Here is a 16,971-nt window from a genome sequence, read left to right on the forward strand (position 1 = left end):
TTTACTTCTCCTCCTTGTAACATCTGCAGACTTGCTTTTCTATTTATTTCTAGCACTAGCTATTTGTGTTCGTAGGCGCATGTGAAGTGCAATTGATTGAAATGCACCCACCCCACCCACCTCTTGTCATGCCATCTGAGTTTAATGTGGACCAGCCGATGCGGTTCTCTGTGGGGCAAAGAGTAGAGTCTTTGTCGGCAGGGTGTTTTTTTTCTGTTTGGCCTGACACTTTGCTTTCTGTGCCCAGGGTCAATTTGGCAGGAATCCAAACCAAAGGTAGCTGTTGGCGCTTTCACAATAGTTGCGACAATCAAAAAAACATCAACTCCGAAGGGAAGAAAGGGAAACTTGGACGCTTGTAGCGGCTTTGATACAGGACAATGTCTCCAAAGCACATGGCAAAAATGATGATGTGGGTGGGTGGGGGGGGGGCAGGGGAATGATTGAGTTGGAAGGGGAGACAGAGAGTGTGTTATTAGGAAACACGGTCAGAGCTCGCAATAATTTAGTTAATTATTTGGGGGGGACAAGTTTGCAGGGCTATGGAGAGCGAGCGGGGGAGTAGGATTGAATTGGATAGCTCTTTTCATAGAGCCGGCACAGACACAATGGGCTAAATGGCCTCCTTTTGTGCTGTATAATTCTATGATTCTATGAACCCCAGAGAAAGCAATACTCAATTCAGTCATTTGATCCAAAGAACAAAGGAATAGTATTTTTTAAAAAGAAAGACCTTTGCAGGTGGGGAGAGCATGTGGCAGGCAAAGGGAATTTGGGGAAAAGTTGCAGCGAGAATGGTTGCAAATCAGCTTTTAATACTCTCCAGAAATGGGTAGGCAGGGTGTGTCCTTCCAGAGAGAGTGCGCATTTCATTCCAGACACGTGAGAATTTCTATGCGTAACTGTTGTTCTGTGTGGAACGGTGTCTGGTTTGCATAGTATGGTTTCCGCATTTAACAGACACCAGGTTGACCAAAAAAAAGGAACAGAATATTTCTCACTTTCTAACGAAACTGCATCAATTGTTAGAACAATTCACGTACACCTTGTAGTGATTTATTAAATTTTGACTGCAGATATTGCTTTCTCACCATATTTCCTAAGAGAACAATACACTCAACGTTATAAAATTCAGCACCACAAAGGCATCGTCTTCATTCAAAACCTTCCAACTGCGTTAATACAAACTAGCAACAAGTCAAGGATACAATTGAAGCGGCCAATTTCACTCGTACAGAACCTTTCACGAGGGAAAACGTCTTGGCGCTCTTTACAGAGACTGGGTGGAAGCCTGAACAGAATGGAGAATGGTGAGGGAGGGAGGGGGGAGAGATATGAGGGCGAAGGGTGGAGAATGGCCAAATTCAAAAACAGGCTAAATTTGAGGGTTTAGTGTGGGCAGAGTTTTCTTAAATACAGCAGATGGATCTGCCTCTTTCTCATGCGTCTTATTCACGCCAAAGCTGGGTTTGTCTCAGTGAGTGACCCAACGACTTGCGCTGCAGCTCTGTGTGACAGCCCTTCAGCAACCTTGCCCCCACAGCTCACAGCTGGTTTCAAGGACACCAGGACAAGCAGGTGGCAACACTGCATTCAAAGCGAGCCAAGTGCGAAGAGTGTACACATCAGTAATCTCAACACAACAGTCCCTACTCTCACCTCTTAATGCCTGATATTCCACCAGCTCTTAGCCTGAAAGACCATTTTATAATAATGTGCATTTGCTATAGCACCTTCTCATGTTGTTGAGACGTCTCAAAATGCTTCACAAAATATACTGGATTGACTGTGTATTTTGTGGGCGAAAGTTCTTTGGACAAAAGTTTCAAGATTCCCCAGAAATGGTGGAGAAATTTTTGATCGGTTGGTAATTTTAGAAGCGCTTCTTTTTAAGAACCGCAGTCAAAATAAAGTTTCCAAATGAAAACTGAATTTACCAGTACGTTTCCAGAATTCTTTAGGATTTTTTTTTAAAAAAAGCACTGTATTGGACGGACAGCTTAAACCATGTGAATTCAAAGTGGTGTTAACAAGCCAAGACTAAACAGTACTGTATTTTGAGCCAATGGTGTCTGAACAAAGCCGCTTTTCCCTAGATGTTCAGCCACCTTCATTGAATTAGGCCTGTCAATGCCATTTTTGCCCACCCAAATAAAATTGAGAAAAGCAGGTACAAGGAAGTTGATCCCACCACTGAACACTATAGGTCCTATTGCACTCTCTTTTGGGAATCAACTCTTCAATCCCTGTGTGGGCGCCATCAAGAATAGGGTTTTGTGTGGAGGACGACTCCCACTGGAAAATCCAGGCCCATGTATGTTTTAATGTAAATCTGTCCTTCTGGAAGTGCGCAGGAGCATTTGGGGTGGGGAGGTAAATATGAAAATAATCCCACTTGTGATGTACTTTCATGTGAGATCAGTCCTTTCCCATTTAGTTAGTCGGAATGATCACAGCATCTCATTTCAATTCACACACACACACCACACACAAACCCATTCACAAGTAGTCCATAGACAGAAAGACACACCAGTAAACTGCTTGCCTTCCAGAGGGGGCTCGGATCCAAGCCTGGCTTCCAGTGCCTGTAATGTGAGCTCATTGTCATTACGTTGGAATGTACCGTTAAACTCTCCATCTGTTTCAGATTAGCCTGCTTGGATAATGCATGTCTGCCTTACAGTCCCTGAAGAGGCAGTACTCAGAGGAGAGTTGTGAAGCCCAGGGTTGTAGAAACAAGAGAATCTTTTTGCAGTGTAATTACTCTGGGCCTCACAGAACAAATTAAACTGCAGTCTCCAACCTAAATGGTGTCTGTAATGGAGTGTCTTCAGTACATAAACCACCGCAGCTCCTTCATTCACAAGCTATAATATTGAGCTGAATTTTTTTGGTTTCTTTAAATGACTTGTCCAGAAGCTTTGTGCTATCAGACTGCAGGCACCTGGGAACAAAGACCGTTTCCCCTCCATCCTAAACCAAGGGAAACAGCTGACTCATTATTGGCCACTTAATTGTCTTGTGCCAGTCCAGTCTTTAATGTATGCCTGTTAAATGTGCACCTTATTCAAATACAGTATACAAGAATCTAGGAGTGCCATACCGTAGCGGTTAGCGAGCTTGCCTTGGCAAGCGAGAGGACCCAGGTCCAATTCCCGGCCGGGGCAAAATCTTAGGCAAGTTTCCTTACTTCACAAGCGTCTGTTTACCTAGCAGTAAGTAGGAACCTGGTTGTCGGTCAAAATGTCTCTCCTGGGGATTATGGTTTCTGCCAGTGGGGTTAGCAAGTGGTCTGGTTTTCTCGGATATTCATTGACACCAGGTTACACTGCTTGCTATCTAAGTGTGTGGCATCAGTTTCCACACTATAAATAAATTCTCGCACCCAGATGTTCATATTGTGTGAATGGCTATCTTTGGATACAAAGGGCAACCCTTGTTTTTATTACAGGGATCTATCATTGTGTGGATGGTGAGCATAATGTCCCAATTACCTCTATTGCAATTCAGATCACCTAAAGCAACTGCTCTGATGTGCTTCTGACATGAAAGGTGCAACATAAAGTAAAAATTATGTTGCTCTGCCATTGACATTTCAAAGTAACGTAGAGACTTTCTCCCATTTATCCTGGTTTATATTCATTTTCTCATCCCAAATTTTATAAATAATATTTACATCCAATGAAGCATTTTTTGCAGCAGGAGGATGTCTCAAAGTACTTCACAGGATTTTGCTGTGAAGTATAGTGACTATGGGTGTTTTGTAGTGAAGATGGCAGTGAGTGACCAATTTTAGCTGAGGGATATTTGGCCAAGATAACAGGAGAACCTTCCTTCTCTTTTCAAGTATCTTTCATGGGATCTTTAATATCCACCTGAATCAATAGTCTGGACCTTGATTTAAGGTCTCACCTGAAGGATGGGGCCTCTAACGATGCAACACCCCCCCAGTGCTGTATTGGAGCGTTAATTTAAACCATGTGAATTGAAAGTCCTGACGTGGGGCTTGAGCCCACAACTTTCCGAGTCAGAGGCAAGAGGGCTGCCAACTGAGCCAGGCTGACACCCCAAATTTCACGTTTATTAGCTACCCATCCACATGTTGCTTACGGGACAGGTGCAGATTAGCTGCCACATTTGCAAATATAATCACTTTAGTTTCTAATCAGTCATATTCTGTTAAGTGCTTTGAGATGTATTTTACTTAAAAGGCTATATAAATGTAAGTTATTGTTATTAATGTCTGGTTCCCACTCAGTGCCCCCAGGGCTTTACGCTTCTGTAGGAATTTTATGCAAGTCGGTGTAGGTCAGTGGGAATTGTAACTGGTCCAGGAGCTGAGTTAATTGCTACTCAGAGAGGCTTTTAATACTGTGATCTCATAACTGGCCCAGCAGATAGTGTCATGAGTTGATGGTAGAAGGTGAGCAATGCATCTCTGAGATTCAAGCTGTAACGTAACATGGTCGTTATTGGAGCAGAGGAGAAAAAACACAAATTTGTGAGTGCGACAAAAAGGCTTCCAATGAATTTCTAAAGTTTAAAACGTTGCAAAAAGTAGTTTAGGTGAGCATTAACATGAAATGAAAAGTAAGTAATTTTATATAACATACCCCACCCCCCACCCTGATCCTCAGCTCACGTCTGAAACTCTGTCTGTCCAGCGCCTTGGGATGTCCTCCCGACGTGAAAGGCGCTTTACAAATGTAATTTTGTTGTTGTTGTAGTGTTCTTAGAGCGCTGATCTACTGTGGATCCTTGCTAAACCAGATGTGCTGTACACCTGACTTTCAGTGATGACTAGCTCGCATCCCAGGTTTAAAAAAAAGGATGAAGTCAGGGTTGTCAGGTCACAAATCCCATCTCTTCCTGCTTGCTGAGCACTAGGTGCAGGAAGCGTCTTTGACGTCAATTCCTGTGCGCTTTACGCAGGAAATGCCGATGGTATCACTTTCTCCGAACGGTGCAAGCTCGCTACGTGCAGGAAGCAGTACTGTCATCTCTTTGTGAATATATAGTCGTTCGCGCTCCCAACGCTACACCCCGTGAAGGGTGCTCTATAAATGCAAGATTGTTGTTTTAAGATTTTTGGGAGCAACACAGCTTCCCATCTTCATTTTTGGGACTAAAAGTTTGCTATGGTCTTTCTGTCTTTGTGAGGATCTTTAAGGCATATTGCAATGTGGACATTTAAGTGACCTAGAGCTAAGTGGAGTATAGATTATATTCTTAAACAAACCTTGAGTATAAACCAACCAATTCCACTCCATTGCCTCTGTCTCTTTCTTGTACAGGCCAGATGGGTGCAGATGTGAGAATCCTGTATGAATTAATTAACAGGGCAAAGGGTTAAAGGGCACAAGTCATAAGAACATAAGAAATGCTAGACGAGAAAAGATCAAGGTCCATGTAGTTCGCCTTCCACCTTCCTGGCGTTTGCAAGTCAAAGCTAGAAGTTTTCGTAAAGATTTCCAACTCAAGTATTCTTTCACAGTAATCTCATGTTATCTCATGTCACACGGTTATCTCATGTTTCTTTACTGAAGTTTGGGTGGAACAATGATAATACCGACACTCTGTTAAAGAGCAACAGTTAAACCTTGTGTAATGCTGCTGCTCTGATCACTGGTACATCTACTCAGTGAAAAGTCCTTAGAATTCAGGGTGGCTTGAACAACCAGAGAGAGAAAGTAACTGTGCCATCTCCGCCAGCCTGCCTGCCTCCTTGCCCTCACAAACAGTGCAGCCTGATGAGGCACGCTTCTCATTCACCTGCAAGTACAGTCATTACATTTGACAGCAATTACCTGTGAAGCACTTTGAAACATTTTTACATGGGTACAATATCAAATGCAAGTGCTGTTGAAGACGAAAATCCTGTGGAGTACTTTCAGAACTAAACACTAACTTTTTACAAATTCCTATGCGTTGGGAAATATCTTTGTTTGAAGGAGTTGTTTTCTCTTTCCCGTGCCCTCACTTTAGCTTCTATCTGTACAATAATCTTCAAGGTCGGGTGCCCCCAATCATACCTCATACTGATCCAAAGCTCTTCTAGGTTTTCCATGCATTGATGAAACCTGCTCATCCACAGTAAAAGCTCAAAATGGTGAGTTTACTTTGAAGGGGTTTGGCTTTCTTTCTATCGACAATATTTCCTGCAAGGCAAGAATTTGTAAAAGTTGTTCAGTTTGAAAAAGTATTTTGTATCTGCTTCCTTAAAAATCCTTGTGTTTGGCTTGGCGCCTCTAATGTGGAAACGTCTCAAAGCGCATCACAAGTAATTGCTGTTGAGTGTAATGTCTGAATATTTGTAGGCTAAACAGGGTAGCCAATTTGCGTAAAACGATGTCCCATAAACAGCCCTGAAGTTAATGATGCCGAGAGAAACTCCCTTCTCTTTTCTAATAAGTGCCTTGGAAACTTAATGTTCACCAGAACAGGCAGATGGTGGGGAGGAGGATTTGGGGAGCCTCAGTTTAACATCCAAACTTAAGGATAACACCTCCCACAGTGTGGGGCTCCTCCAGCACTGCCCTGGAGTTCAGCCCAGACTGTGAGCTCAAAAGTTCTTTTCAAATAACTTGCGAAGTTAATGTTTGGTGCAGCCGTCTATGGAGCCTGCTTACATTTTTCTCCAGTGAGGTAATGAAATCAAGCAAAAAAAACATGCAGTTTGAAAGCTGGCTCGGACACTGAACCTGCCTGTAAATTATATTCAAATGTGGGCCATTCTACACTGACTCGGCAACCATGTTCTACCTGAGCACCCAGTTCCTCTGCTGCTTATTAACGTGAGGCTGAGTTTTCATTTCTCCAGTTTGAAGAAGAATGGGTCTGTCAAACTGTTAGAACCCATCGGTGTTCATTGAATAGAACGACTACATCTCTACATCTCTATCCTTGTCTAACTTGCATTCCTTATTCCTAAACTGTTATGCGGGATCACAATATCACAGCCCATGAATACAAAGGACTCTTGTTAACCTGGGGCTCAGATAAGTCTTAATGGACTGTGGTTCTTGGTAGTGATGGATCTTCCACAGTCCACATGATGCCATCAGTTATGGGATCACCTTTTACAATGATCTATATGCCAGTCTTGCATTTATTTCCTTTATTAACAGTGGTGGTTAGGCAGTGCCATTGGCTTCAAGGGTAAGAAGTACCCAGATTCATGAGAATTAAATTCATTCTTAAGTTAAAAGCCAACTTTCACCCTTTCTTAATATGAGTGGAAAATTGACCATCTTGCCCGAAGGAAGACATCTTTGATAATGCAGAGCTCCCGAAGCACTGCATTGGAATATCAGCCTATGAGCTCAAAGTCCCGATGTGGGGCTTGAACCCACGACCTTCTGATTCGGAGACGAGAGGACTATCAGCTGAGCTAGGCTAACATGCTAGGTTTGTCCAAGGTTTGGACTTTCGCCAGTGTGTGTAGTTTCCTTGACACATTCTTGAGGTTTTGTGGTAAAGCTCCTCGGGACATTTATTAGCTGTGCATGGGCCAACAATGTCGCAATTTGTGCTGTTTTGTCACAGAGCAACAGGAACTTGAGAGTGATCAGTCCCTGAAATAGAATGGGAAGGGTTAAATACAGTCATGTGGGGGATTTACTCTAAACACCAACCAAGCAAACTGCATCCCGAAATTGCTCCAATGACAGGACAGTAGAGTTCTGAAAATTAACTTAATCCATTGAGGTGGTTTGGCCCAGTAAAAATTTATGGCCCACCAGAGTGTGTATTTTAGCCATCCTCGGTAGATCAACAACAACAAATTACATTTCTATAGCGACGTTCATGTCAGGAGGATGTCCCAAGGCAATTGAATCAACACTGGAGTCCTGTAGCTCAGTGGTTAGAGCACTCGCTTTGCAAGCGAGAGACCTGAGTTCAATTCCAGGCAGGGCGAAACCTTGGGCAAGTTTCCTTACTCCACACGCCTAATAATAATCCCTCTAAAACCAAAAACAATAGTAAATTGGTCATTTTCAATCTACGACTGTTTGTGGGACGTTGCTGTGCGCAATTGGCTGCTGCGTTCGCCCACGAATATACAGTCAATTCACTTTACAGTGTGTTCTGTGAAGCGCTTTGGGACGTCCTCCAGACGTGAAAAGCGCTATATCAAATGCAAGGATAAAAAAAAACCTCACAAAAAGGAATAACTTAGAATTTGAGGTAGGGCCTAACATTTCTAGGATAAAAAAATTGTCCACCTCAGATTGAATAAGATGGCAGACGCTAAGACCTGAAAAGAAAGAAACTTGGAAGGATATCTTGCCACCCAATGATGTTAAGTAAGGTATACTACAAATTAAATTTATCCCCTATAAATATTCTCTAAATATTGGCAGATTTGGAGAAGCTTGATGTGACCATGGACATCTGACCTTCATGGAAAACCTTCTGCCTCGGCTTTAGGCACCTTTTTGAAAATGTGAAACTTAGCATGATTATGCCCCACTAATGTCTAGTAACTCAGGGCTTTGTGTTTAGTTGCTGTTTTGAAAGAAAACGTTGGCCTTGAAACAGCCGCAGACTGTAGAACAGAAGGAAGTGAAACAATAATGAATCAGCACCCGTCAGGCTCGGAATTTAATAAAGGGACTTTTTTTTATCAACAGGCAGGATAAACATGCCAATCTTAACAGGAATGTCTGCTTTCAATGATTAAACATTGAAAGTGCTGTACAATTGAAGAGTTAAAAACCCTGCAGAACAGTGCAATTTTCACACTCTGTTTCTACAGTGAACTCTTCTGTGCCTGCATCACAGCTTGAAGCTCAATCTCAGTTGTAGCATGAACACTATGGGTTGATGATCAGCCCCCAGTTCTCAGTAATTGAAGAGGGTTAGATTAATCACCGCTGAGATGCTCCTATTTAGCAGTATTGTGGCTATGTCCTGGTGCCAGACCTGCAGTGGTAAGGGAGAGGTGACGCTTTCATGTCCAAAATAATTATTTGCTTGCATTCAGACAGGACTGTATCCACTCCAGACTGAAACCAGGGACCGAAATTTCTCAATTTCGTAGGCTTAATCATATAACAAACCTTGCATTTCATATAGCACCTTATTGTGTCGTCAAGGTGTCTCAAAGCGCTTCACAGGATTATACTGTGAAGTCTAGTGACCGTATTTGTAGGCCAAAGTGTTGGGCAGTTTGCACACAGCAATGTCCATGAAGTGAATGACCAATTTTATGTGGGGGATACTTGGCCCGGACACTAGGAGAAACTACCTTCTCTTTTTGAATAGAACCATGGAATCTTTAACAACCGCCTGAACTGGCAGATAGGACCTTGCTTTAGTGTCTCGTCTGAAGAACGGCACCTCCAACAATGCAGTGTTCCCCCAACACTGTGCTGGAGTGTCAGCCTGGATTTCGTTTCAAGTATGAAGTGGGACTTAAGACCATTGCCATAACATTTTAACAGCGTGCAGAATTTTAGGGGATCGGTCTTTAGATTCAGCCTCAATGTCGAAGCTGATTGCTCACAGCCCTTTTTCTGAACTAATGACAGACACAATCAAGAGGCATTAAGTCTTGGGGGCGGGGGGGGGGGGGAAGAGTGGAAATGGAAGTGGTCAGGATTTTCCTCTCGCTTAGTTTTTCTGGGTTGTTTGTTAATTTGCTGCTTACTGTTTTTCTGAATGTACGAAAGAGAGTCGTACATAAAGATTTTTCTTTTGCAATGACCTCCGGCTTTTAGCTTTCAAAAATGTAGCGCAGCTGTAGCCTTGCATTTGGGAGACTGAATAATCTGGGCAGTCAAATCAACTAACCAGAAACTCACACGTTGCATTCTGGCCAATGAGGCACTGCCAGGTACATTTGGTGAAAGGGGCTCTGAACACATCTTAGTCTCAAAACTTGACTTTACAGAGCAGGAAAGCCCTCAAGGAGATGGCTTGACATTTGGAGTATTATATATTAATCAGACATGACACACCCACAGGCACAAACCTGCTTTTGTTAGGGAAAAAATAGGAATGCCAGGTTTTACTCAAGATGTCATGTACAGAAGTGTTTTTTTTAAATAGTTTTTTTCTTCCACAAAGCAAGATGTTGAAACACAGCAAAAGTAATGTAAATGTTTTCTTTGGGGTGGGACGGGTGTCTGAAATATGCGGAAACCACCCATCGACATCTTTGGCAGTATCCAAACCAGAGGAGATCCACATGTGCAATGTCTACATGTGCACTTTTGGACGTTTCACTGTGTCTGGAATGCAATGCACTCTCTTTCCCAGGAGGAGCTGTTTATCTAATCCCAGAAAGGATGAGGCATAGGTTGGCAAGAGTCAAAGGCTTGATGACTCCAGTATGTGCACTGGGGATACTGCTGGAGATGAAATGGCCAAAACCATATAGGTTGCCATTGAGAACCTTGTTTTGCGAGCATCCTGTATTGTTAAATGTGGAAGTCTAATGCAGAAGCAGAGGTTTAAATAAAATCCTCATGACAACAGAAGTTCTGATGTGAATCCCAATCAATTTTTTTTAACAGACTGCACCATATTTAAGAGCATAAAAAAGTATACATCAAAAAGCCATGTAGCCCATCAATCCCACAACCTTCACAGACATTGCAAGATTTACCTCAACAGGAACACCCTTACCTGCAGTGTGGATGCTCTACCTATAGATTGTCTGAAATCCAAACACAATGAAGCACCCTCTATCAAATATAGGCTCCTTCTCTCCACAGACAACTTTATTCCCTTCACTGGGACCTCAGGAACCCAGAACACATTTTGTCCTAACTGTTTAAGATTGCCCAGCAATGTGCATGTGTTAATTATCGCATCTTTGAAAATTCCTCCCTGTCGATGGCTAAATTTATTGGTTGGGCTGCAAGAGTAACTTTTTGTCCAACATCATCAAATGTCCTAGCCAAGAATTGCCCAAATAAAATTTGTCACTCACTTCCTGGCTGTTTGTGGGATACTGCTCTGTGCAAATTGGCTGTTGTGTTTGCCTACAAATACACAGTCACAGCACTTTCCAGTTTATCCTGTCAAATCCTTTGAGGGAATCTTCCTTGTGTGAAAGGCGCTATACAAAGTGTAAAGATTGTTACTGTTTTATGATTAATAAATTGGTTGGGCCTGAAGCCAGCCAGAATATCACCAGTGTTAATTAGCACATCACAGATTGTAATTTTCACCCCATAAAAAGAAACATCTTAAAACTATTGAAATGAAAGTTCTCAATGAGTAATTAATTTTCTGTTTAAACAGCTCATTCCGCTTGTACTTTTTAACAGCATCAGAAATTAGATTTGAGAAATCCTTTTTAAAACTCGTTGAGAAAGGCAAAGGGAATTTTTCTTGGATGTCAGTTTGTCAATTGGTAACACTGTCATCTCAGAGTTAGAAATTATAGGTTCAAGCCCCATGATACATTAGAGTGTCAGCCTGGACACTCAACTCATGTCCCATCTTGAGACTTTGAATTACACTGGAATGTCAGTACTGCTGCAATCGATTTTTTTGGATGAGACATTAAAACAAGTTAGGTTTAATGTCTCATCCACATGAAACATTTTTTGCAGTTAATTGAAAAAGGAAATAAAAGGGGCAAAGTGATCGTATGAGAAAAGATTAGTGGGTAACATAAAAGGGAACCCTAAGGAATTTTATAAGCATATAAAGAATAAAAGGCTAGTCAAAGGTAGGGTGGGTCCAATTAGGGACCAAAGAGGAAATCTTCTTGTGGAGGTAGAGGGCATGGCTGATGCACTGAATGAGTACTTTGCATCTGTCATCACAATATGCAGTCAATGTCACAATATTGGGGGAGAGGGTAGAGAAATTGGATAAGATAAGAATAAACCGAGAGCAGGTACTGAAAAAGTTGATGGTGCTCAAGGTAGATAAGTCACCCAGTCCGGACAGGATGCATCCTAGGTTACTGAGGGAGGCTCTGGCCACAATCTTTCAATCCTCCTTGGACAATGGGGTGGTGCCAGAGGACTGAAGGATTGCAAATGTTACTCCCCTGTACAAAAAGGGGCAGAAGGATAAACCCGTGAACTACACGCCAGTCAGCCTAACGCCAGTAGTGGGGAAACTTCTAGGGATAAAATAAATTTTCATTTAGAAAGATATGGGTTAATAAAGGACAGCCGACACTGATTTGTTAAACTCAAATTATGTCTAACAAACTTGATAAGAGTTTTTTGTTGAATTAACGGAGAGGGTGGATGAATGTAGGTGCAGTTGATATAGTTGATGTGGATTTTTAAAAGGTGTTTGATAAAGTGCCACATAAGAGACTCGTAAGCAAAATAGAAGCCCATGTTATTAAAGGAACAGTGGTAGCATGGACACAGAACTGGCTGGGAGACAGAAAGCAGAGGTGAACAGTGCAGAACAGTTGATTTTCTGACTGGAGGGAAGTGTGCAGTGATGACCCCCAGGGGTCAGTATTGGGATCACTGCTGTTTTCGATCTATATAAATGACCTGAACTTGGGTATAGGGAATACAATTTCCAAATGATACTAAGCTAGGAAAAGTAGTAAACAGCGAGATGGATAGTAGCAGACTGCAAATGGACATAGACAAACTGGTAAAATGGGCAGACACGTGGCAGATGAAGTTTGTGGAGAAATGCAAAGTGATGCATTTTAGGAGGAAGAATGAGAAGAGGCAATATAAGCTGATGGTACAATCTTAAAGGCAGTGAAGGAACAGAGAGACCTGGGGGTTCATATAAGTAACTCTTTGAAGGTGGCAGGATAGGTAGATAAAGCTGTTAAAAAAGCATACGGGATACTAGGCTTTATAAATAGGGGCATAGAATACAAAGTCAGGAAGTTATGATAAATATTTATAAAACACTGGTTAGGCCTCAGCTAGCGTACTGTGTTCAGTTCTGGACACCACACTTTAGGAAGACTGTCAAGGCATTGGGAGAGGGTGCAAAGGAGATTTACCAGGGTGGTACCAGGAATGAGGGACATCAGTTATCAGGAGAGGCCAGAGCAGCTAGGATTATTCTCCTTGGAGCATAGAAGGTTAAGAGGAGACTTAATAAAAGTTTTCAAAATTATGAGGGAATTCGATAGGGTGAACAAGGAAAAACTGTTCCCACTGGCGGATGGGTCGGTCACTCGAGGTCACTGATTTAAAATAGTTGTTAAAAGAAACAGAGGGAAGGTGAGGAGAATTTTTTCACGCAGCGAGTTGTTCAGATCTGGAATGCATTGCCTGAAAGGGTGGTGGAAGCCGATTTGATAACAACTTTTAAGAGAGAAGTAGATAAATATTTGGGGAGGACAAGTTTGCAGGGCTATGGAGAGAGAGTAGGGTAGTGTGATTGAATTGGATAGCTCTTTTCAAAGAGCCGGCACAGACACAATGGGGCAAATGGCCTCTTTCTGTGCTGTGTAATGCTACGGTGATCCTATGATTCAAGGTCCCACCTCTGATTAGATCGACTTCTTATTCAAAGAGAGAGAGCTGTTTTTTCCTGGCCAACAATTCTCCAACTAAAATTTACTTTATTAGCTGCTGTGGGACTTTCCTATGTACAAAATGGATGTGACATTTACTTACAAAGCAAATTGCCGTCACTACGCTTTAAAGTAAATCCTGTAAAGTGCTTTGAGGCATCCTTCAAAACCAAAAGATGCTATTTCAAGTGCAAAGATTATTCAGAATTATTTTTAATTATTTAAAAATCCCTTTCCTTGATGGTAATTACTCTACAGTGGTTTGCAATGTTTTGACACAACGCCGTGTTATAAATATGCATGTTATTTCCTTCCTTTTTTGATTGTGAATAAGATTGTCCTGTCTTGTGTACATTCACATAGTTAAAACTCAAGACATTGATTGAGTGATAGCTTAGCTTATTACTGCAACTTGCACTTAACAACTTCATCACAAGGTCTATGGTGGGCTCATTAATATTGGGCTCAGTGACCTGCGCTCGGTGAAGTGGCAGAAAGCAGCTAGTGAGTCCCTTCCTGATCATAATAATCCTTGCATGTGATACAGTGCCTTATCAAATCATTGAGACATCTTGTGCACAGCAAAAGCTTGCAAGAACAGCCATGAGTGAATGACCAATTTTATTTGGGGGACTCTTGGCCAGGACACTGGGAGAAACTCCCTTCTCTATATGAATAGTGCCATTGGAACTTTAACATCCACTTAAACAAGCAGAAGGGATCTTAGTTTATAAAATAGTAATAATTCCTGCATTTGATATAGCGCCTTATCACATCTTCGAGATGTGTCAAAGCGCTTCACAGAATATACTGTAAAGTGAATTGACTGTATTTTGTGAGTGAAATGCGGCAGCCAATTGCGCACAGCAGTGTCCCACAAACTTTCATGGATTGAGGGACCACATTATTATCATTATTATTTTGAAGGGATTATTACCTCTGGAAAAGCGATCCGCCAAGTGAGTAACAGCTGAGTTCCTACTTACTGCTAGGTAAACAGAGGCATGTGGAGTAAGGAAACTTGGCCAACATTTTGCCCTGCTGGGAATCAAACCCAGATCCTCTCACTTGCAAGGCAGTTGCACTAACCACTAAGCCACAGGACTCCTCATCCAATGATGACACCTCCAACAATGCAGGGTACCCACAGCACTGCAATGGATTGTCATCCTCGTCTATGAGTTCAAAGTCCTGATGGGGTTTGAACCTGCAACCTTCTGATTCAGAGGTGAGAACGCTACCAACTGAACCAGCTGACACTACAGAGTCTGGGGAAAAATGCCCATTTTTTTGAAGGTCAGGTGAGATTAAATCGGGCTTAGCTGTACTGACCCTACTATACAATAAGCTACTGATATTCACCACAGCTCAGCAAGTAAAAAAGTCCTTTGGCAGTTCTTTTGGAATTCTACCCAACGATGAACCAGTTCCTTACACAGGTTGTTAAGGGGAGAATTTAAAAAAAAGTAATGCCAGAATATCCAGTAAAATTTAAAGAAGTGAAGATAGCTGCCTAACAAGTAAGGATAACTCATTACAAGATGAGTTTAAATATTTTACCAATCCAGTGGGTATATTTGCAATGTATGCGGGAGGACACGTTTGAGCCAGGATGGGTATGATTCGCATATATGGTCAGCTTCTGTAATGAGCTAAATGTGCATCCAAGGATTCAGCGGTGTTGTGTACTGAACTTGCAGGGTACAAACTGGTACAGGCTCCTCCAGCTCAAGGCACCCAATGCTCCAGTGGTTGTGGGTCTGCAGTTATCCATCTGCATCTGTTCCCCAGTGGAGAGCTACTTGTGTTCGTGTTTCCTGCAATTAATAGAATTAGAGCCGCAGATTTAAAATGTCACGTGTAGAGGGCAATGAGAATTCAGCAGTTCAGTCAATTCATTCCCTTCAGGCGTCACACATGGCTCCATTATGGTTTTTAATCTATCGAGTTCTCTTATAATAGGCTTATTAATGGTTCCCGTAAGCGCGCTCTTGTAGTCCAATCTACACTCACTTATTTACTGTGTCCTCTCAGAGCTACAAAACCAAGGGTTAACAACTACCCCGCAGTAGTAATTTACTTGCTTGAATGGCAGAGTCTGGCCCCATTTTATCAGCACTGAAAGCTGGCTAGTCAGCACTGGAAGCTTGGTGTATTATGTGGCGGATTAAGTGTAGACTGTAAGTGAATCTGTGCTTAACTATTGGGTGGAGGGATGGGAGGAGTGCGTTCTCATGGGGTTGTCCTATATACAAAATATGTAACTGCTGGGAACAGTTTTTGGACAAGTGTATGACAGCTGTTTTTTTCAGTCATTCTCAGTATGTCAAGGTTAAAATAAAAGTTTTAGTTTCGAATCGGTGAATCTGATGGCTGCAAGTTCAAGTAATCTTTAAAAGGAATCATGCGCCTGCCGGCAAGCACAGTCAGACTATCCTATCTCGCTTACATGAAGGGCACCTTGCGCGTTACCACGGAAACCAGTACCAGGTCAAAGAGGTACCACAGCGGGGCCAGTTGGATTGTGATGGATTAAAGTTGTCTTCAACAGTAGTGCTGCCCGAAAGGATCTAGCATCGTTCTAATGATCCCTGGCATTTCCTAGGAAATTATATCGGCCAGAATTTTCCTCTTGCATTTCCATGGCAACTGGGTGGGTACAGCAGGATGTGAAGTAGATTAGATTGGATCCCTTGTGAGTCAACAAGTGAGGGCTTACTTGGAAACTAAAATATCCAGACATTGTTATTTGCAAAGTTATGCTGGCTTTGTAGCTCTCTCACAGAGACAGACTCCCCCCTGTGCATGCAAATGTTACTATATGTAGAGTCACATTTTGCAAAGATCCCATTCTCGCGAGTTTGAGGTTTCAATCATCAGTTCTGCATCCGAGAGACATCGGGAGGCCGGGAGAGGCGAGGGAATGGGATACATGCAGTAACAATAACAGAAATATTTGTCAGGGACCCTCTTTGGACCGCTTTAGTTTTACGAACTTCAGAAAAACGAATTCTGCATTAACCCTGAATCAACCCATCAATTTTGCACAATTCGGTGCAATCTGAAAGTTTAACACAAAATGGTCTGTCAATGGAATTTCGGGCCTCCTGTTCTTCTATATTTAGTTTCAACATTTGAAATGAATACGTGGAGGAGAGTGCTGTAAGTTCCACCATTATTATTTTTAAAAAAAGGTTCTGTTTAGCCATTTCTTTCTTCCCCTTCTTGCCAGGTGAAGCGTTCCTTCCTCTCTGTTGAAGCTGGCATTGATCAGCAGTTGACTTTGGTAAGTTATTTATTTCAACATCCAGACAAACATCTCAGTGGAGGTGACAGAAGGATAAGGTCCCTGAAACTATTACGAGCATGCAGTGCTCATTAGTTGGCTGAAGCACTGTAAGACATTTTATAAACGCTAATTGTTGTTGCTGGTTATATTTTGTGGTCAGCTATGTGTCTGATGTATGTGGAGGTCTTTTGAGAAGAGACATTATATCGAG

The 16,971-nt window shown here is 42.1% G+C and overlaps 1 protein-coding gene across 1 annotated transcript in view; it reads left to right on the plus strand.

Moving 5' to 3' along the window:
* Window positions 1–16,971, plus strand: part of fstl1b (follistatin-like 1b) — a 99,387-nt gene that overhangs the window by 51,607 nt on the left and 30,809 nt on the right. The window contains 1 exon segment of the mRNA XM_007895842.2: window positions 16,704–16,757. Within this exon segment, the coding sequence (XP_007894033.2) occupies window positions 16,704–16,757 (54 nt within the window).

The sequence above is a fragment of the Callorhinchus milii genome, unplaced genomic scaffold (genome assembly GCF_018977255.1).
Source record: "Callorhinchus milii isolate IMCB2004 unplaced genomic scaffold, IMCB_Cmil_1.0 Scaffold4, whole genome shotgun sequence".
Classification (NCBI taxonomy): Eukaryota; Metazoa; Chordata; class Chondrichthyes; order Chimaeriformes; family Callorhinchidae; genus Callorhinchus; species Callorhinchus milii.